At 39.6% G+C, this 17,772-nt stretch overlaps 1 protein-coding gene and 1 long non-coding RNA gene across 2 annotated transcripts; both read left to right on the top strand.

Annotated features, from left to right (window-relative positions):
• The first annotated feature begins 546 nt into the window (after window positions 1-546).
• Window positions 547-2,558, top strand: snai2 (snail family zinc finger 2). The gene is made up of 3 exons (XM_004079391.5): window positions 547-785; window positions 899-1,420; window positions 1,625-2,558. Exons 1-3 carry the CDS (start codon window positions 707-709, stop codon window positions 1,804-1,806), a joined length of 783 nt encoding a protein of 260 aa, XP_004079439.1. The 5' UTR covers window positions 547-706; the 3' UTR covers window positions 1,807-2,558.
• A 3,786-nt stretch (window positions 2,559-6,344) lies between these two features.
• LOC110016912 (uncharacterized) lies at window positions 6,345-12,574 on the top strand. The gene is made up of 4 exons (XR_002292223.3): window positions 6,345-6,698; window positions 11,554-11,654; window positions 11,735-11,851; window positions 12,039-12,574. It is a non-coding gene; the product is annotated as an uncharacterized LOC110016912 (long non-coding RNA).
• The last annotated feature ends 5,198 nt before the right edge of the window (window positions 12,575-17,772 follow it).

Below are 17,772 nucleotides of genomic sequence, written 5' to 3'. Positions count from 1 at the left end.
AAGCTTCTGCCCCAGTCACTGAAGGACAATTTGGAAGCTACCAAGTTGGGTCATGTTGTTGGACATTGGAGTCATTTCTCTGTGCAATTGGTGTGAAGTTATAGCTGCCACATAAGATTGAAAATCATCCTCGACTTTTTTGTGTGCTTATTTTGGCTGGTGCGTTTTGCAATTCCAATAGACCAGAATAATCAGAGTAACACCATGCACGCGCCCAACCATGATTGCATTACAGATGGCCTTTTAAATAGCAGCTCTGTTTTTCATCATGGTACCTCAAACTGAATGTGTTTGTCTCGTTTGGACTGATCTAAAAAAGAATATCTGCGCTTTCATATTTCACTTCAAAGCGCGCTTGCATCACTGCACCGAAAGCACCTGTCTCACTGACAGGAATGGAAGCTGCCCTGCCCAGTAGGGGGCTCCAGTAGCGCAGCAGAACATCTGTGGAGCCGAACTTTAATTCGGTGTGAGCCTCCTATGTAAATCAAATGCACTGGCTCCTCCCATGCACCTGATAGGGAGTACTTACAGCTCTTTACAGCTACCCGCTACACTGTTTCCAAGAGCGCAGCGGCGCACCATGACGCACCACTGGACTTAAAACTTTAGGAGTTTGTTCTTTACGCAGCGAACTCAAGCGGGACTTTTGATTACGGAAGGGGAAAAAAAGTTTGCAGAAAAGTTTTACTTTTTGTCCCCCAAGATGCCACGCTCTTTTCTAGTCAAGAAACACATAAACTCCGCAAAGAAGCCAAATTATAGTGAACTGGAAAGCCCAACAGGTAAGTTTTTTTTCCTACGTTTTCCGCTGAACTTACAGGTTGTTTTAAATCATGTAGACCAACATTACTCCAGTGATGACAGCCTCCCTCTGATAACTTTTCATATCTTCCAGTCTTCATCACGCCGCACTTCTACAAGGGCCTCCCCCTGTCCGTCATTCCCCAGCCGGAGATCCTGAGCCCGGCAGCCTACAGCCCCGTCACAGTGTGGACTACCAGTAGCCTGCCGCTGCCCCCCGTCCCCAGTGACTTCTCCCCCATCTCTGGATACCCGTCCTCCCTCTCCGACACCTCCTCCAAAGACCACAGCGGCTCGGAGAGCCCGAGAAGCGATGAAGACGAGCAGATGCTGCCCAAGCTGACAGACCCTCACGGAGTGGAGGCAGAGAAGTTTCAATGTAGTTTGTGCAGCAAATCCTACTCCACGTACTCTGGACTGCTCAAGCACAAACAGCTGCACTGCGACGCCCAAACGAGGAAATCCTTCAGCTGTAAATACTGCGAGAAGGAGTACGTCAGCCTGGGAGCTCTCAAAATGCACATCAGGACTCACACGTTGCCTTGTGTTTGTAAAATATGCGGGAAGGCTTTCTCCAGACCGTGGCTGCTCCAAGGACACATCCGGACGCACACGGGTGAGTGGGGGAGTGGGGCTTTGGAGTGCGAATGCTGCTTTGATTGTAGTCATGATGAACTTATTTTGGCTGCGCAATATTCCCTGTTGCACTTGCAGCAGGGATTTCCAGTACTTTTCTTCAGCATCAACTCAGAAGAGGATGCTTCTCAGTGGGGCGTCTCAGTGCACTAATCCAGCTCCTTTCTCCTGTCTGACCCAACAGGTGAGAAGCCGTTTTCCTGCCCTCACTGCAACAGAGCGTTTGCAGACAGGTCCAATCTCAGGGCTCACCTACAGACCCATTCGGATGTGAAAAAGTACCAATGCAAGAACTGCTCCAAAACCTTCTCTAGGATGTCTCTTCTTCACAAGCATGAGGAATCTGGTTGTTGTGTAGCACACTGAGCTGGGATACCTTTCTGCCATCAGAGAATCCTCCACTCCCACCCCCAGCTTCTGTTAATTCTTTTTTTTTTCCATGCCCAGGGGAAGTGTCAGGGAATCACAGCGAGAGCTCAAAAATATGCAGACTTCTTTTTTTCTCCTCCCTGGTTTCAAATGAGAAGCAGCTCGGTGCTCACATGCAACCGTTTTCAATCAGTGTTCCTGTGATTGCAATCATTGTTGAGCTTTGTCAAAGTGTGTACTCTCCTACCTGTGCTATTCATGCACTTTTCTGCATGTCTACAAAGGTTTTTTTTTAAGGCCTTCACAATGTTATCTTCAGAGTTTGTACCAATGTCTCTTATAGCGGCTGATATTCAAGCCCACACGTCTTTCAAACAAGCCAAACCGAAGGGTGCCTTATGACCGGCGGCATGACTATCACCAGTGGAATACAAAGCCATCGCTACAAAGGGGAACAAGTGCAAACTGAGGCTCATAGTCCGACTGTTAAAACTTTTGCACAGCCTGTAGAAACAGTTTGCCAGCTTGTCAAAGACCAAAACAACTCCCAGCCCCGATTTTTTTACTCTGCAATATTATCTATTTTCCAGCAACAGGTTGCTTTCATATTTTTATATATTGAATGTAAGTTTGACTGAGATGATTGTATATTGACAGGAGAAACAAAAAACTGTGAGGTTGAATTATTTTGATATTTTCGTTACGCTTTTACCAAAAAATAAATAAATAAATGAGGTTTTGTAAATTTCTTCTGGCATCTTCCCGACTGCTTTTCATCTGCAGCTATGGCGAACACCGGCAGCTGTTTTCTGAAGGATATTCATCGATTGTCACAGCTTCAAAGGAAACGACACGCACCGAGTGGATGATATTTAATCCAGCTTGCACCATCTCCCATTATAAAAATGTAAAAATGAGGTGACTCAGCCCTGCATCATGCTTGAACCTGTTCCCTGTGAACTTGTCCAGACATCAAACAATCTTGAAATTTAACACATACTCGTTATATTGATCTGCACTCACTTGTTATACCCTTTGAGGGCCCATCTCTGACTTTTTCCAACTGTGTTAAGTTTCTCTGGTGACGGACCTTTTAGAAAGTTTTATCTCCTGCTGCAGAAGGAGCATTTGAACAACGGTTTTAATTGTGATTTCACACAAAAAAGGATCATTTGGTTCCATGAATTCTGGCTGCTTGCCTTCAAGGATTAGATATTGTATAACACAAGCTGTCCTGCAGGATGATTAAATGACAAAAAAATGCAGCGCCCTGAGGCTGAACTCTTTCCAGTAGAGCCCAGACTGTGTTCCACCGTCCTGTAGAAGTGGTCTGACAAAAATTACAACTCTTTTTGGGGGGGTTTTGAGCAGCTGAGGGTGTCTCCGACAGCCCTGAAGGTGTAGTCTTCCCTCTCTGAGTCAGTTTGCTGTGTTTTGGATTGTTCCAGGTGGCTAAAGGGGCTCTTCAAGCTCGCAGGTGCAACCATGATGATGCACATCACAATCAAAGACCCACTGTTGGAATAACAGCCACGACTTAATGTGAGAAAGGCTCACACAGCAGGTTCTGTTATTCAAATCATAAAAGTAAAGTGCCACCAAGAGGCCACTTGAAACTCTCAGAAACACTGTTTTCCTTTCTGTTTGGAGAGTCTAATATCTTTCAAAGCGTTAGCAGCTTTGCTCCGTGTTGTGACAGGGGGAAAAAATATGAATGTACGATGCCAATTAGCTTCATCATTTTGCAAGTTTTTCATTCTACAACAACAATTAATTGCACGACTGGTTTCTCAGATAACAACAAAGTGTTACGCACTTCCCTCCCCCTCTGACATGAATATTTGATTTAGCTGTTGGGATGGAAGTGGGATGAGACGCAGAGGCGGGGCAGCAGGAACTCATTTATTCTCAAGCATATGGCTATAAGGGGATGTGTTAAAGAATGTGACATCAAATATTTGCGAGGCGTGGCGACTGTTAATTGTTGCACTCTTGTGTCAAAATTTTCAGGAGCCGAAAAGCAGGTGCAGCAGATGCCCTGCAGTGCTGGAGAGGAAGGAAAGCGTAGTTTTCTACATCTTATTTTGCTATGGGACACACATGGATTTATTGGGTTAAATTCACTCATTTAGTGCCGCATTGCAACTTTTGTTGGTGCATAAATGTGAAATGACCGTTAAATGTAAAACAAACATTTCTCTTTAGTTTTTTATATGTTTAAATATCTTGTTTTACTAGAATAGATCATGACACACAAGTTGCAACACATTTAACAAGCTCAGGTTAAACACAAGCCTAATACTAATATATTAAAATATTTGCCTATTTTTTGTTTGTTTGTTTTTGTTGTTATTTTAAAGCACTTTGGCATTGTAAAGTGTTATAGAAATAAATAGTATACATTAAAAACAACTTATCTTAATGTATTTTAGCCATGGAAAAATAATCTCCACCTGGGCAAAAAAAGTATCAAACAAACTAATTGAACTAGAATCTAGGACTAAATGAATTTAAAAAAAAGATCATTATAACATAATAGGGGTTGGATTGTGTTAATTTGCCTTTTCCTACTCACTTTCAAGCCATTATAATGTCAACATCATGTCATTTTCTTATATTCAACTTTAAAATCAATTTATGAATTCATATCTTGAAAATACTTGATATGTATTTTGATTTTAATAGTATACCCCTCCCCCCTTTTTTAATTTTCCTGAAACAAACCAATCAAGAAATCCATAAAATTGTAATTACTTGTTAAATCATGATTGAATTTATGCATTTTTTAAACAAATTTTTCACTTTCTTTGTTATTTTATCAAATTATTTGAGATATTACATGTAAAGTTAAATAAAGTCCAACTGTACACATTACTTTGAGAAACATAAATATTGAACCTCAAATATAAAGGTCTTCTAACTTCAGGAGGATTCAGGAAGTTTGATTCCTTCATGACCGTTCAGTGGAACAAACCAAACTAACACTGAACTCTGAGGTTCCTCAGTCTGAGTGAGGCACTGATTGCCAAGTCCTATAGAGGGGATGACGACATTCCCATTCACTCCTAGAGGGGATGTTTAGCAGTCAATGGATCCGCCACATCGCCAAAGACAGTTATTCCATCATTTTTTTTCCTTTCTTTAGATCAGATTTGAATATAGCATTCAATTTTGCTTTTATTGACCTAAAAACCGGATGGAAAAAGCAAAAATTATTTTTTTAATGATACTTTAACACAATAAAAATGCTTTTAATAGGATGAAGAGAAGGTTGATGTTACTGTGTTAAAGATCATGAACCACACAAATGTTTCTTAGTGTAGTTGCATCTAATTGAGGACATTTGTGAAGAATCATGTGATGACATGGAAGTTTGGTCCACTGAAGCCTCATGACTGCTGCTGTGGGAGAAGGTTTCTGTGAACAACGCAATTCTTTGAAGCTACAAATGACTTCGTTAACTGGAAGATGTCCTTTTTGTTTAACACTTAAATTACATCACCTGTTTGACATTTAAACGGAAAAAATAAAAAAAATAAACCTGTTTTGTTAAAGACCCACTGTGATCATCTTTTGAGCTATTTCCAAAGTTTTACTTGTGATTATGAGGTTTTAAGCCATAATCGGTAAACCTGTGTTGTTTTCTAGAACATAGTTTGTGCAGAGCGACAAGAGTTCATTAGAAATTCACCTCTGAGTTGTGGGCGGGGACTGTTGGCATGGAGAAACCAATGTCTTTTGGCCCGCCCAGCGTTCTTTCTACGTCACAAATAAGTTTTTTTTTTTCATCTACTCCTGAGTCACGACAATATGAAATACGCAGAAATGCAATTTTTCCTTTAAAGTTTCTCAATAAATGTCCTACATCATCAGAAAAGTGCCACAAAAATATATGTTTTTTTTAAAACAAGATTTTCTTCAAAGTGAGTCTCTAAAGACCAGAAACTTAGCCCACAAACATCTAAGATATAAGTTTATCAGCATTGACAGACTGTATTTGTTTTGTGTTCTTTTTTAGTATTTTTATTTGATCTCAGAATCAGTAAGGTTACACAAAAGCAGGAATATCTTTGTAGTGTTATAGAATATTTTTTAACTGTCTGATATTATTTACAATACTCAAAAATGGGATTTAAATCCAGTTAAGCCTCAACATAAATCTCAATTACGAGTTTCTCAGCACTGAAAGACAATATTTTTTATTTTGTCTTATTTTGTTGTATTTTGTGCAATTATTTCATTTAATATTTGGAAGAAAAGCACACGTTACATGCTTTAATTCAGGAGATTGGACTTTTTTTTAAAAACATTTTTAACACTAAGTGGATCTCAGTATCAGATATTCTCCGCTGTCTTTTGGATTTCTTTTGACTTCCTGATTTCATGTTCTCATCCACAGCACAGGTTGTTTATCTGTTCATGAACATACAGGACATCTCTGTGGACATGGGTTGAGTTTGTTTTGCTGATGAGGTAGCAGCTGGTCTTTGCAGCATTTAGCTCGCTTTTCTTTACCAAAAGCACCAAATGAAGCTGGATTTGGAGAGCTGCTCTGATGAGCTTGACTGTTCCTCATGTCAGCAGCTGCATTATTACAAACGCAACAGCACAACAGTTGCCACAACAAAAAGCCTGGCCAGCCAGATTTGAGTTGTTGTTTGTACCGTTGCCATGACAACTCATCGTGATTTCATCCTTAGGGGTGGATAAATTATACACAAGAGCAATTCAGAAAATACAATCGAAGTGACCTGAGCAGCTATGGTGTTGGTTGCACTTCGACCACAGTCCGACACGAGTATGTCAGAACTGAGACAAGAATTTCCACATTTGTCTGTTGTCGCATAAAAGTTGCACAAAAAAAAGTTTGATCAGCGATGATCTCTGGGGTGAGTGTAGAAAACGTATTTGTTCTAAATTGTTTGAAAAATGTTTTCAAATGAGCTGATTTGAAAACAGAATCGGCTAACTTCAGGTGCGTTTGCTTGGCACGTTTGATTTTTGTCTGAATTCATGGCTTAGTTTTTTATGCTTTCAGTATGTAAATTACGCTGAATTCTCTCTGTGCATGTCAAGTATAGTATGAACGAGGCAGGTTTAGACACAGACTCAGTACACCGAGTTACCACTGTGACTTGTATTCCTGTCAATACCAATGTAAAATGGTCCAACCTTGCAGGTGGAATAACTCACGGGATTGTGGATTCTAATATTTTGATGTTTCTTTGCTCTCGTTTGCCCTCAAAGGTGCTTATAAACAAACTCATGGTGCTATGATTGAAAAGTGACTGTCAAGGGCTGTTCACCGCCCACGGCAACGCTCATGCAACCACTTTCAATGAAAAGTCTATGTAAACACGCGTAACTCGCTCGGTCAAAACTTGCATTTACACGTCGCTACGCAAGTTTCTACAATCATTTTCGGGCTCTTTGTACAGAACGTGAATCCATTGAATAGCCATTAAAAGCCAAATTAGGTGGCGGAAAGGGGCTAGTATCAGGTAACGACAGTCCGGTGTGAACACCATCATACTAAAGAACAATCAAGAACACGCTTTTCGCATGGTTTTGATCGAGAGTCACATGTAAACGTAGCTTTATTGGGGGCGGGAAAGCAATGTAAAAGTTTATTCCACTAGTATTTTCACATTTTTGGAAAGGCTTGTATTTAGTGATTAAAAAGATTTGAGGTTTCCACAAAACGTTGTTTCAAATCAGCTGATTAATCCAATCAGATCATTATTTATTTAAAAACAACTTTTGAAAGTGCTATAAAACATTTTTTTAACTTAAAAACCAAAAGCAAAAACAAAGACCTGCACAAAAAATAAGCATTGGAAAGCACACACACCCTCAATCCCTTCGTACAAGACATATTGAAACATAAACTGATGTATTAATGAGGGGGTAACGTGGTCCCGCTTGCTGTTTTTTTTCCTGTGATTGGTCTCTGGTATCTTTGGTCCAATTGTGGTAAAGCTTTCGGCCTCAGTGACTTTATTACTACCCCAGGATAAAATATTATTAGGTCAAATTGTTGTCAAATAAAATTTGACAATCTGCATGATTGCCTGCTTCAAAACACTGGAAGGCACCGCTTCCACAATCACAACAACTGTAGTGTAGGGCTGAACCAAAGCCCGGAATTTATTTTCTGTGATAAACAGCAGAATTATTGCTGAAAATATCACTATCAGAGTCCAGAGAAAAACAAAAAGGTAAGAAGAAGACTTGAATAGTAAAAAAAGGTGGATCAGTGTTTGAAGGTAAAGTGAGAATCCTGTGGGAAGAGAGTGGTTCAGTGGTCTTCTCATCTTGTGATTTAGTCATGTCTTTCTAATTCCTCTCCTAAATGTGCCTGAGGAAACAACACTTTTCAGGCATGGAATATGATCTCCATCCTCTTTCATGATGTACCGCCGAACAGCAGTCTGATGTATAAAATATCGTTGTTGGACCTTTGAATGTTATCAGATCGGAGGTGCAGGAGGACGCTGGTTTGATTCCAGATTGTTGGCACACAGAGCCAGAGATTCTATTATCTGTTCTGAGAAGTGATTATGACTTTTTGTTTTTTAAAGAGCGTTTACTCGTTTTATTTTTTCAACTCCAGAGCTGCGTCTGACACAGCTAATCTAATGTAGTGGATGGAATTACCTGTCAAAGGAGGGACTCGCTCATCTCCATGGCTATGAATCCAGAACCAAAAGTCGACAGTTATTGAAGAAAATGCATGAATGCTTCTAACATCATCAGAGGATGATTGCTTCGGCCTGCTGTGACGTTGACATTTTTATTTTTGAATAAAACATCTTCAGAAATGTTGAACTATTTGGCAAAAAATAATTGGCATATCTTTATAACCCTTTTTATGGCAAGCTATTTAACTTTGATCCAAATTACAATATGTCAAAAAACCTGCAAAACAATGGCTGAATCAGAAATGCTTCCGTACCCCTACATTTGTCCCTCCAAACGGAGAGATATGTAAAAAATTGTGTCTTCAAATTCGGACATTACTACTGCTTGATGATGTCATCAATAATCGCCGGTCATCTACGTTAGCGCGTAGCCGCCAGTGCTTTCATAGCACACCTATGTGAAGTAAAGCGTTTCTCTTCCACAAGCGTGACGCAGATCACCCTTCCGCCAGAGGGATGGCCAGCCCCATGTTACTGCACTTTTGGACACCACTACAGCTCAACATGCCCCTCCGATTGGAGAAATAAGGAGGAGCCAGAGGGCTGGCGAAGCAATTTGGGTTCAGTCAATGTTCTTGTGAATATTTGGGGTGAGCTGTGTTGTCCAGTGATGTTAGGTTGGGCAAACACACAAAAGTCAACATTATAAATGTATCAGTTATTTATTTGCATTTAGAAAAAGTACTTCAAGCATTTCGGTTAGTCTTTCTAGTTTGTAATTCAACTCAGTGATGTTCCCACAAGTTTTGGACTAAACAATAAGATGTGATGAACCTGAAACAACTTTGCTACAAAAGTCATGGCTTTGATTTTGCCTCCTTAACCCTTTAACACCAGAGCTTTTTCTCCAGCTGTGACATTCTTTCGACTAATTTAACTCTTCAGCCGTTTACGCGACGCAAATCAGCTGATTTCGTCACGGAGAAAAGCGTCTTTTAAGGAAGCACGTAAAGTGTTGCGTTTCGATGCAAAGACGAGATGAAAAGCCGCTTTTCTCTGCTTTAGAATCAGCTGATTCACATTGATCCTGTCAAAGGTTCTAAAATGTGTGTTATTTAGGTGCTGCCGGCAACATCACAGGTTTTTAAGGGGTTGAATAAACAAAGCTTAATCTTTAAGTTACTGTATTTACAAAGCAAAGCAGGAAAGAAACAAGTTTGTAACATATTATAACCTATTATGAAGTCCAAGATTATAAACCTTGTCAACGGCCACCATCTTCTATGCGTCCGGGTTTTGGTCACAGGGTCTCTATATGGACTATGAGATTATAGATAATGAGGATTATGTGGAGCTTCCAGATACCTGACAGTTTTAATCTGTAAATTAAAAATAAAATGTCAATTATGCTTTCGTTTTGTACTTTGATTGAAGCCCAAAGTGCTTTGCAGACACATCCTTATTCCCATTTGCACTCATTCGTTCACACACTGGTGGGGGTTCCACTGCCATGCCAGGAGCTATGTGGGTTCTGTGTTATGCCCAAGGACACTTTGACACATGAGTCAGCAAAGCAGGAAATCTAACCTGTGACCTTTTGATCAGAGGCTGACCATACTATCCAAAAACCAGCCTGAGGGCAGAAAACACCTTCAAGCAGCAACACCATGGGGAAACTAGTATTTTTCTAATACAAATAAAAACTTTATTTTGAAATTTAAGGTTCAGAATAGTTTCATTTAGCTCTTTTTAATTGCACTGGAGATGGAAAAGTATGTGGTTGAACTAAACTACACACGTCTGGTAGATTACATGTGACATACATTATCTGTACTATACAAATTAAGAAGCTCAACCTTGATTCAATTATGATTAGGAATTCTTCAAACTGATCACACCAGGCAGTCCACAGGTAAATATCTTTTTAAATGAGAAGATGGCCTGATGCTTTCCAGAGGAAGTGAAACATGCCAGCTCAGACTCTTCTGGTTTCCTGGCTAATTTTATCTTTTTGTGGGTCATGTTGGTCCTGAATGACCAGGGCTTATGCTTCTAAATCGCTTTTGTTACAAAACTGGAGGGAGGTTTGATGAACAGCGCTGAGTGATATAGTACCTGATTTTTCTTTTAATTTACTTACTGTGTAAACTTCTATTTTTGCCATTCCCGCATCTCCCTGATGCATTTATATATATATGAGTTTTTTTTTCCAGGTTCTCTGACCTCATAATAGAAAAAACCATTATAGAACCGCATATTTTTAACAGAGTCAAAAAAAAATGTTGCTTTTTTTAAGCTAATCCCCAACATAAACACAAATCGACAACCTTGAAGGCAGGTAGAAATAAATCTGGAGGATTTATAAAACAACAAGATTCAGCTGTAACCTCAGAGTGTGCATGCTTTGGAGGCAGACATCGGTGTATGTGTCTCGCAGGATTTCTTTTTTCTTTTTTTAGGGAACTCCATCCAGCTCCTGAATGCTTCAGGCCAAGAGGAGATCCAGATGCATAGGCGCGATTATAACATTTCACAGTCGCCTCTGCACCAGGCAACAAACTACCCATCAGTCTGTCTGAGCCAAATGCATGTCTTCTTGGCCCCAATTAAACTGACCATCTTTATTCACATCAAGATAAGGAGGAAAATGGATGGAAAATGATGCGTTTCTAATTGTATAGCTGTGTTTTATGCATTAATCAAGATATTATTTCATTTTGTTTGTTTTTGAATAATTTGCTTAGCACTTTAGAGGAAGTTTATGGGGAGATAGTTTGAGGATAATGTCCTTATACTTTTTTAAAATAATTACAATAAAAAAATAAACAGGTAGTAAATTTAAGTATTTGAACAACTCAGACTTCCACTGCAGAAAAATAAAAAGCGTAAAATGAAACAGATAACTACCAGCCCTTTCATGGCACAACGCATTTATACTAATAATCTGAGGCTGCTGGTGGAGCACAGTGGTGTACAGACCATGAGGGTGAGATGATCACTAAGAGGCCAACAGACCGAGCCCGTGACCTAATTATGATGAATCAGAGCTGGGAAAAGCTGTCTGGCCAAAAGGCATTTCTAAGCGTTTTTTGCCTCTCCACAGCAACAGCATACGGAGCCTCACCAAAACAGCAAACCTGACAGCGGCTCAGGAGGCTCCGTATCATTTATCCAGGCGTGTGAGCAAAAAGTCGGGAAGATGAGGTCGTTGAATAATTAAGAAACTAATTTATGACACCAATGCAACATTTCAATACCTATTTTTTTTGTATTTCGGGTGCTAGAATGACACTATTCCTGTAAAGCACCTGACTGGATGGAGATGCTGGGGAATTTTGGGGCTGAATTTGCAGCATCAGAGAGAGCACACCCATCACTGAAGGACCTCTCTTAAATCACAGGTAAATATAGAAAGTAAATCTTCAAGAAAAAAGCCTAACCTGACCGCTTTCTAGACAAAAAAGAAAATGACGCAGTATTAACACATCCATTACATCCCTGTTGACACAGGGTGCACATTTTCCCTCGCAGCCAAGAGATTGATGATCTTTTTCTCCTTTTTTTTTCTTCCTGGTATCTGATCATCAGTGGAGGGAAAAGGTGAGCATGAAGCATAAACAAAAGGGTGCTTGAATAAACTAGCTTCCAGCCACATTATTCAGACTACGGGCATTGTACTCGGCTGACAAGCCTCAACAGGACGTGAGCCTCCAGAGCAGCTTCTCTGGGGAGGGTTAGGAGTCGTTTGCTTCACAGGAATTGTAATGGAAAAGGAAAATGTGTGGATCACCTGGATTGCTGCTGCTGCAGCATTTTCATGTGTTGCATGACATGCACTCACAGAGGATCATACAGTTTCATTGCAGCATATATGTTACACATTGAATTTAGCAGTGAGTTGTTATGTTATATTTTAAAATGGTTGTAAATTTGTCTTTTTTGCACAATTTTTTAAAGTAATGAAATTGTTTTTTTCTTGTGTTCACAGTAAATTTGTATTCTTATAAAACTTTGCAAAGAATAAAATCTAAAAGTGTTTTACAAAAATAAAAGCATAAAACCAAAAGCCCACACAGACTGATTAAAACATCACACACTGACAGAACCCTCTAAAAATGAAGATAAAAGTTAGCGTCATAGACTAAGATCAACTAAAAGCTTCTCTTAATAAAAACGTCTTAATCTGGGTTATCAAGCAGAAAAGGAAGGGGATTCCAACGATGAGCTGTGACAGTTTGTTTTGGGAATATTTCAACGATTTTGGTGTCTAGACCTCAAGGATCGGGCAAAAGAGTAGGGGATTAAAAGGGCATTTTTGTGTGTCAGAGTAACAAACTGTATTAATGAATAAATAAGAATAAAGGGTTATTCTAGATCTTAAAAATTATTCTGCAACCCGTTTCTGTTGGTTCTTTGCAAGTACAGGTGTTCTGGTTGCGATGACTCATTACCAACTGATAAATTATCTGATTTCTGGGCTACTCTTAGGATGTTAAAGGGCAGTGGTCCCCAATCCTTATCAGGCCATAGACTGGTTTAATGGCAGACTATATTTTCACTGGCCAGTCTGTACGAGGATAAAGTGGGCGTCAGACTTATTTTGTCTTTGGTTTTTGTTTTTGCGCTTCCAATTCTTTTTTACTTTGAGGGTAAAGTTTATCTTCATCCTCTGTAAAATATCTGCAGCTGCTTTAAACCTCATTATTGCACTAGATTTCAAATGTGACAGATTTTCCCTTAACTCCCAACTGTGGAAACTAAAAAAATCAGACGCCAGCTTCAGCCTCGTCCAACTTTTAAGTCAACATATAAAGATTCCTGGTTTTCGTATGTTAAATGCAGATTTCTTTTATTTTGGAATAATCTAAATCCTTACCGGCTCTTTTCTGCAAAAATAAAATTTCCACCTTTCTTTTTTGCTAACTTTGCCAGCTTGAGGGATACAAGTTAGTGGTCTGCGCAGTGGCTTGGACATGTGACTTAACACCAATCAAGAATGAGTTGGATGTGGTGGTAGAATACAGTAGTTTTTCAATATAAAACCTTTTTCAAAATCAGATAATAAATAAAAAAGAAAAAAAATTAGGTTTTTCTTCAGGCAAGTGTCAAATCTTCCGGTACTGGATTGTGGGATGGTGGGACCACTGCTTTAGGGCGTAAAAGTCTGGTGGACTTGGTTTGATTGGTTGGTATCTGCAGAAAGAAATGTGTTTGTTTGCTGTCACATTTGGGTAGCATTTATTCTGAATAAATCACCAACTGTCATGGAACTACAAACTGTACAAAAAAAAAGAGGATGTTAAAGAAGACGTCATTCATATGACTACTATTGAGATATTTTTAAAGTCTTGCTTTGCCTGCACTTTTTCAGATTTAACTAAAATTATTTGAATGCAAAATCCACAATTCCACAATCCTCTATTTAGATTCTTTAGCCCGCAGGAGTTTCACACTGTGGTGAACCACACCAAGATTCACTTGCAAGTAAATTGAGACCCTCGTTTTCTGGCAGAGTGGGACAATTTGCTTGTTCAGATGAGCTTTCACACCTGTCCAAACAAGCAGACTATCAGACCAAATGATCTCTGATCCAGACCAAACAAGCACGGTGAGCCCCGAGACAAAATGCTCTTGCAATTTTGAAATGGAGTTTTAGAATTTAAAAATGAAGCTGACAAAGCAAAACATTAAGTTTTTTATGCTCATAGTGACTCAGTCACTTCCTGTTTCTACCAGGGTGATTCATTTGTTCTTTGGGTCTGTTACCAGAGTTACATAAAAGATTTTTACTGTCTAAAAGTTGAAAAAAAGGTTTGCATTCATGTCAGAAAAACCCCAATTAGATTCATCTCTACGCCATTCGTAAGAAAAAAATTGTTTAATTCGCATTTAAAAAAACAGTTTAATCCACAAATGGTATCAGCATGAACCAGAGAAGCAAAGCAACATCAGATGTTTAAGAAGAAGCATTTTCTGTAGATAACTCTTTTCTTGGCTGTTTAACAGGAGTGAAATAGATGCAACAGTTGGCACTACAGCAAAACTGTCTACAGTGAAGTGAGAAATCCTCTGAGATGTTTTATTTATGGTGAAAAAGGTTTTCTTTTGCAACCTCTGTTTTTCAACCATTACAGCCCCGAACAGTTTCAAACATCACCCAGCAGGCAGCTGATTATTTATATGGAGGGAATCTTTTTTTGCTGGTATGGGTCTCATAAACAGAATTTTACAATTCCACTCCCAAAACAGATTGTTTGTCTTTCCAAGCTAGTAGTCACCATCTTCTCTGCCATAAATATCCGCTGTCACTGATGCATTACTCTGCCTTCACCACAGTCTTTGAGTACTTCAGGAGATAGTCTGGTCTGCACCAGTGCCTCCATTCCAGCAGACTGATCACAGGAGACCAGATCCAGCTGCGTCATGAGTCTCAGAGAAAACCAAAGCTGATAAGAGACAGTGAAGATACTGGAGGATAAGACGAGTCTTTAAAGGCAGCATTTGGATTGGATTAGGAGATGACTTTACTGATGTTTAAATGAGCACTAATGCAAGCATGTATGTTTTAAAAAGAAAGAAAGAAAGAGGTATCTTGGGGTTACTATGCCATTATCAATACCAGACATGCCATTGAGCTCAGGACTGGATGTAAATCAAGAGGTGACCGGGGCAAACTCGTCACCGTCCAGCAGCAGAGGCGCTAGCTGCCTCAGACAGCTGGAATGTTCCACCAGCTTGACAGTAGGTGTGTCCCCATAACATGCACGTTCTTCGAACAATCTGTGCACCCCCTCTTCTCAGCCAGCACCAATCCCCCCCAGAGAGTGCAAACTGGTTAGTCAAGACAAATGGCAAGAATCTGCCTGGTGGTGAGGACGCAGCAGGTGCTGTCTTGTCAAAAGCCACTTCGCACCTTCTCTCGTCCTCTCATCAGTGCTGCCTTCCACCCCCTGCATGCCCCAGTCGCCCTCTCCATGGGAGGGGGCAGCAGGGCGCTTTTGGGGCTTGCATGGTTATCTGCATATGCTTGCTTTGAAGTGAACTGAGCCCAAATCTGGGCTGTGTTTGTTTGAAGGAATCTCCCTGGTTGTTTGTGTCAGCCTTTGTTAATTATGGCTCAGCAAGTAGCCCTGACAGTGATGACATGGTGTGTTAGGTGTGGAGAACCAGTCTAGAGTGCATCAGTGTCTGGACTACAATTACTCTCTCTGATGTGGTGTAGGCGACAGAGCCCAGAAGGAGATTTTTTGCCCAAATGAGATTTGACAAACCTCAAAAAAAGGTTTTTTGAAGTCTCAAAATACTTGTTAGGCAGAGGATGACATGTAAAATGACATCTATTTATAAAATTGCAATTTTCTAAACTGATTAAAAAATAAATACAGTCTCTTTTTTAGCTTGACTCTTTGTGTTTTATTATCCAAATTGAACTGATACAAGAAATATTGACTAGATACATTGATGGAAAATGCATGGATGCAAAACATTATTATAGAAATCTGTGGCCAATTGAGAAAAATCAATGAGATCAATGGCTGTACTTCAATTTTATTTTCCTCATACATTTAATAACTGACAAAAATGCTCCCCCAAAAAAACATATTTTCAATTTTAAGAAGTTCTTTTTTTAGCAAAAATCTTATTGTGAAAGGGTATAACAGTCAGTTTTTTCCACAGTGTAGCAAGGCTCTCTAAAGCCCAAAGATGCAGTGAATCATGTGTTACTTTAACTCTTTATAGCATGACTTCACATCCTGCTCCGAAAATATAATACTTTCCTTTTGACAAAGCTTTTACGTGATCCTTCCCACTACTGTCATCAATGCATCATCAAGCCACTTGACTGTAAAGTCAAATGTCTGAGTTTCCAACCAGAAATACCTCTTTCTCCATAACTAGTAGTTAAGAACTGGATCTTTGCAGGTTGTGTTTTTGAGGTCAATAAATCATCTAATTCTTGGTTCAACTTTTATCAATTTTTCCATTGTGATTAAAAAAACTAACTCTAAAAGTTTAAAATATCAAATGTGGTTTTAATTTTCGTGCTAAAGCCATTATGTTTTTTTATTTTCTAACAAAAACAAACTTTATGTGTGATGGATTTTTCCACGCAGGAGTAGGATAAAGGGATTTACAGAATACACAGACAGCAGCAGAAAAAAGCATGAGACATCCTGCTTTTCTCAGTTATCATTGAGCAAGGCAGGATACACCACGGACAGGATGCCGGGGCATCACAGGGCCACATGGACAGCAACACTTCCACAAGCAGTTTAGAAAGGACGAAGGCCAGGAAGTAAAAAAAATACCTGGAGAAGACACATGTGCAAGTGGATCCTGGAGACCTCGCTGAGATTTCCTTCCTGTGAAGTGAAAGGGATGGCTGCCACTCAAATGGCAGGAGACTCATGTAATCCTGCAGGTTCTGCCTTTGTAGGAACTCTTTCAGTTGAAAAATTGAATTTGTAGGTAAAAAGGTCAAGTAAAGACTGGTTCAAAACGTTTTGCTTTAACAGTTTGAAAAGAAAAGAGTTTGTTTTTTTCTCAAAGGAACAATAGAAACCTGTATTTTCACTCTTAATAGTTATATAAACTCACTGGGCTTGGACAGATCTATCAGATATCTAAATGATGCTGTAGAAATTCATCATACATCGGATAGACATCGGTTGTGGCCAATTCTGGCAAGCAAAAGGTACCAAAAATCCCCAGAAAAAAGGCATTAAAGAATTACATTTTGTCCAAATGACATTCTGGCCATCAAAGACCAGCGTTCTCCAGAGGGGCTGTCGTGACTTTGGGCTGGGTAACCCTCCACCGGTAGGGTGATCCGTGTCCCGCTGTGATGCAGAGGAGAAACGCTTTTCTTCACATGGGCGTGCTCTGAAGCACAGAAGTTACATTTAAATGTGGGTCATGAGTTTTTGTTCTTGCATGACATTTTCAAGTTATAAAATTGATGTTGTTATGTACTGTCCGAGCGCTGGCAGCCATGCGCCAATGTAGATGACCAGCAACTATCGATGACATCATCGAGTGGTAGTCACGGTTTCATAAGAAATGTGGAAGCAATTTGGATTCTGCCAACAGTTTAGAAGGTGTATTGATGGTGGTTTTGTGTGCTTTAGAGCAGCGGTCTGCAATCCCCGGGTCATTTGGTAAGAACAGAGCAACACAGAAAGAATGAATAACTTACATTACTTCCGTTTTATTTATTTCTGAATTTGAAAGATGTTTTATTTTGAAAAAATTGCCTGATTCTCTGTTACATCCGTCTGTGTCACTCTTGATGCAGGCCAAGGCGGTCTCTTCAGTCACGTGA

This window comes from Oryzias latipes, chromosome 17, assembly GCF_053564925.1.
Source record: "Oryzias latipes strain Hd-rR chromosome 17, Olatipes_Hd-rR_3.1".
NCBI lineage: Eukaryota > Metazoa > Chordata > Actinopteri > Beloniformes > Adrianichthyidae > Oryzias > Oryzias latipes.
The sequence above is the reverse complement of the archived record's forward strand: the minus strand, read 5'-3'. Positions and strand labels throughout refer to the sequence as shown.

Bases quoted from the DNA above. Each gene is read 5' to 3' on its own strand.
- snai2 (XM_004079391.5), top strand. From the start codon at position 707: ATGCCACGCTCTTTTCTAGTCAAGAAACACATAAACTCCGCAAAGAAG. The intron at 786-898 runs GTAAGTTTTTTT...CATATCTTCCAG, and splicing joins TGAACTGGAAAGCCCAACAG to TCTTCATCACGCCGCACTTC. The intron at 1,421-1,624 runs GTGAGTGGGGGA...CTGACCCAACAG, and splicing joins ACACATCCGGACGCACACGG to GTGAGAAGCCGTTTTCCTGC.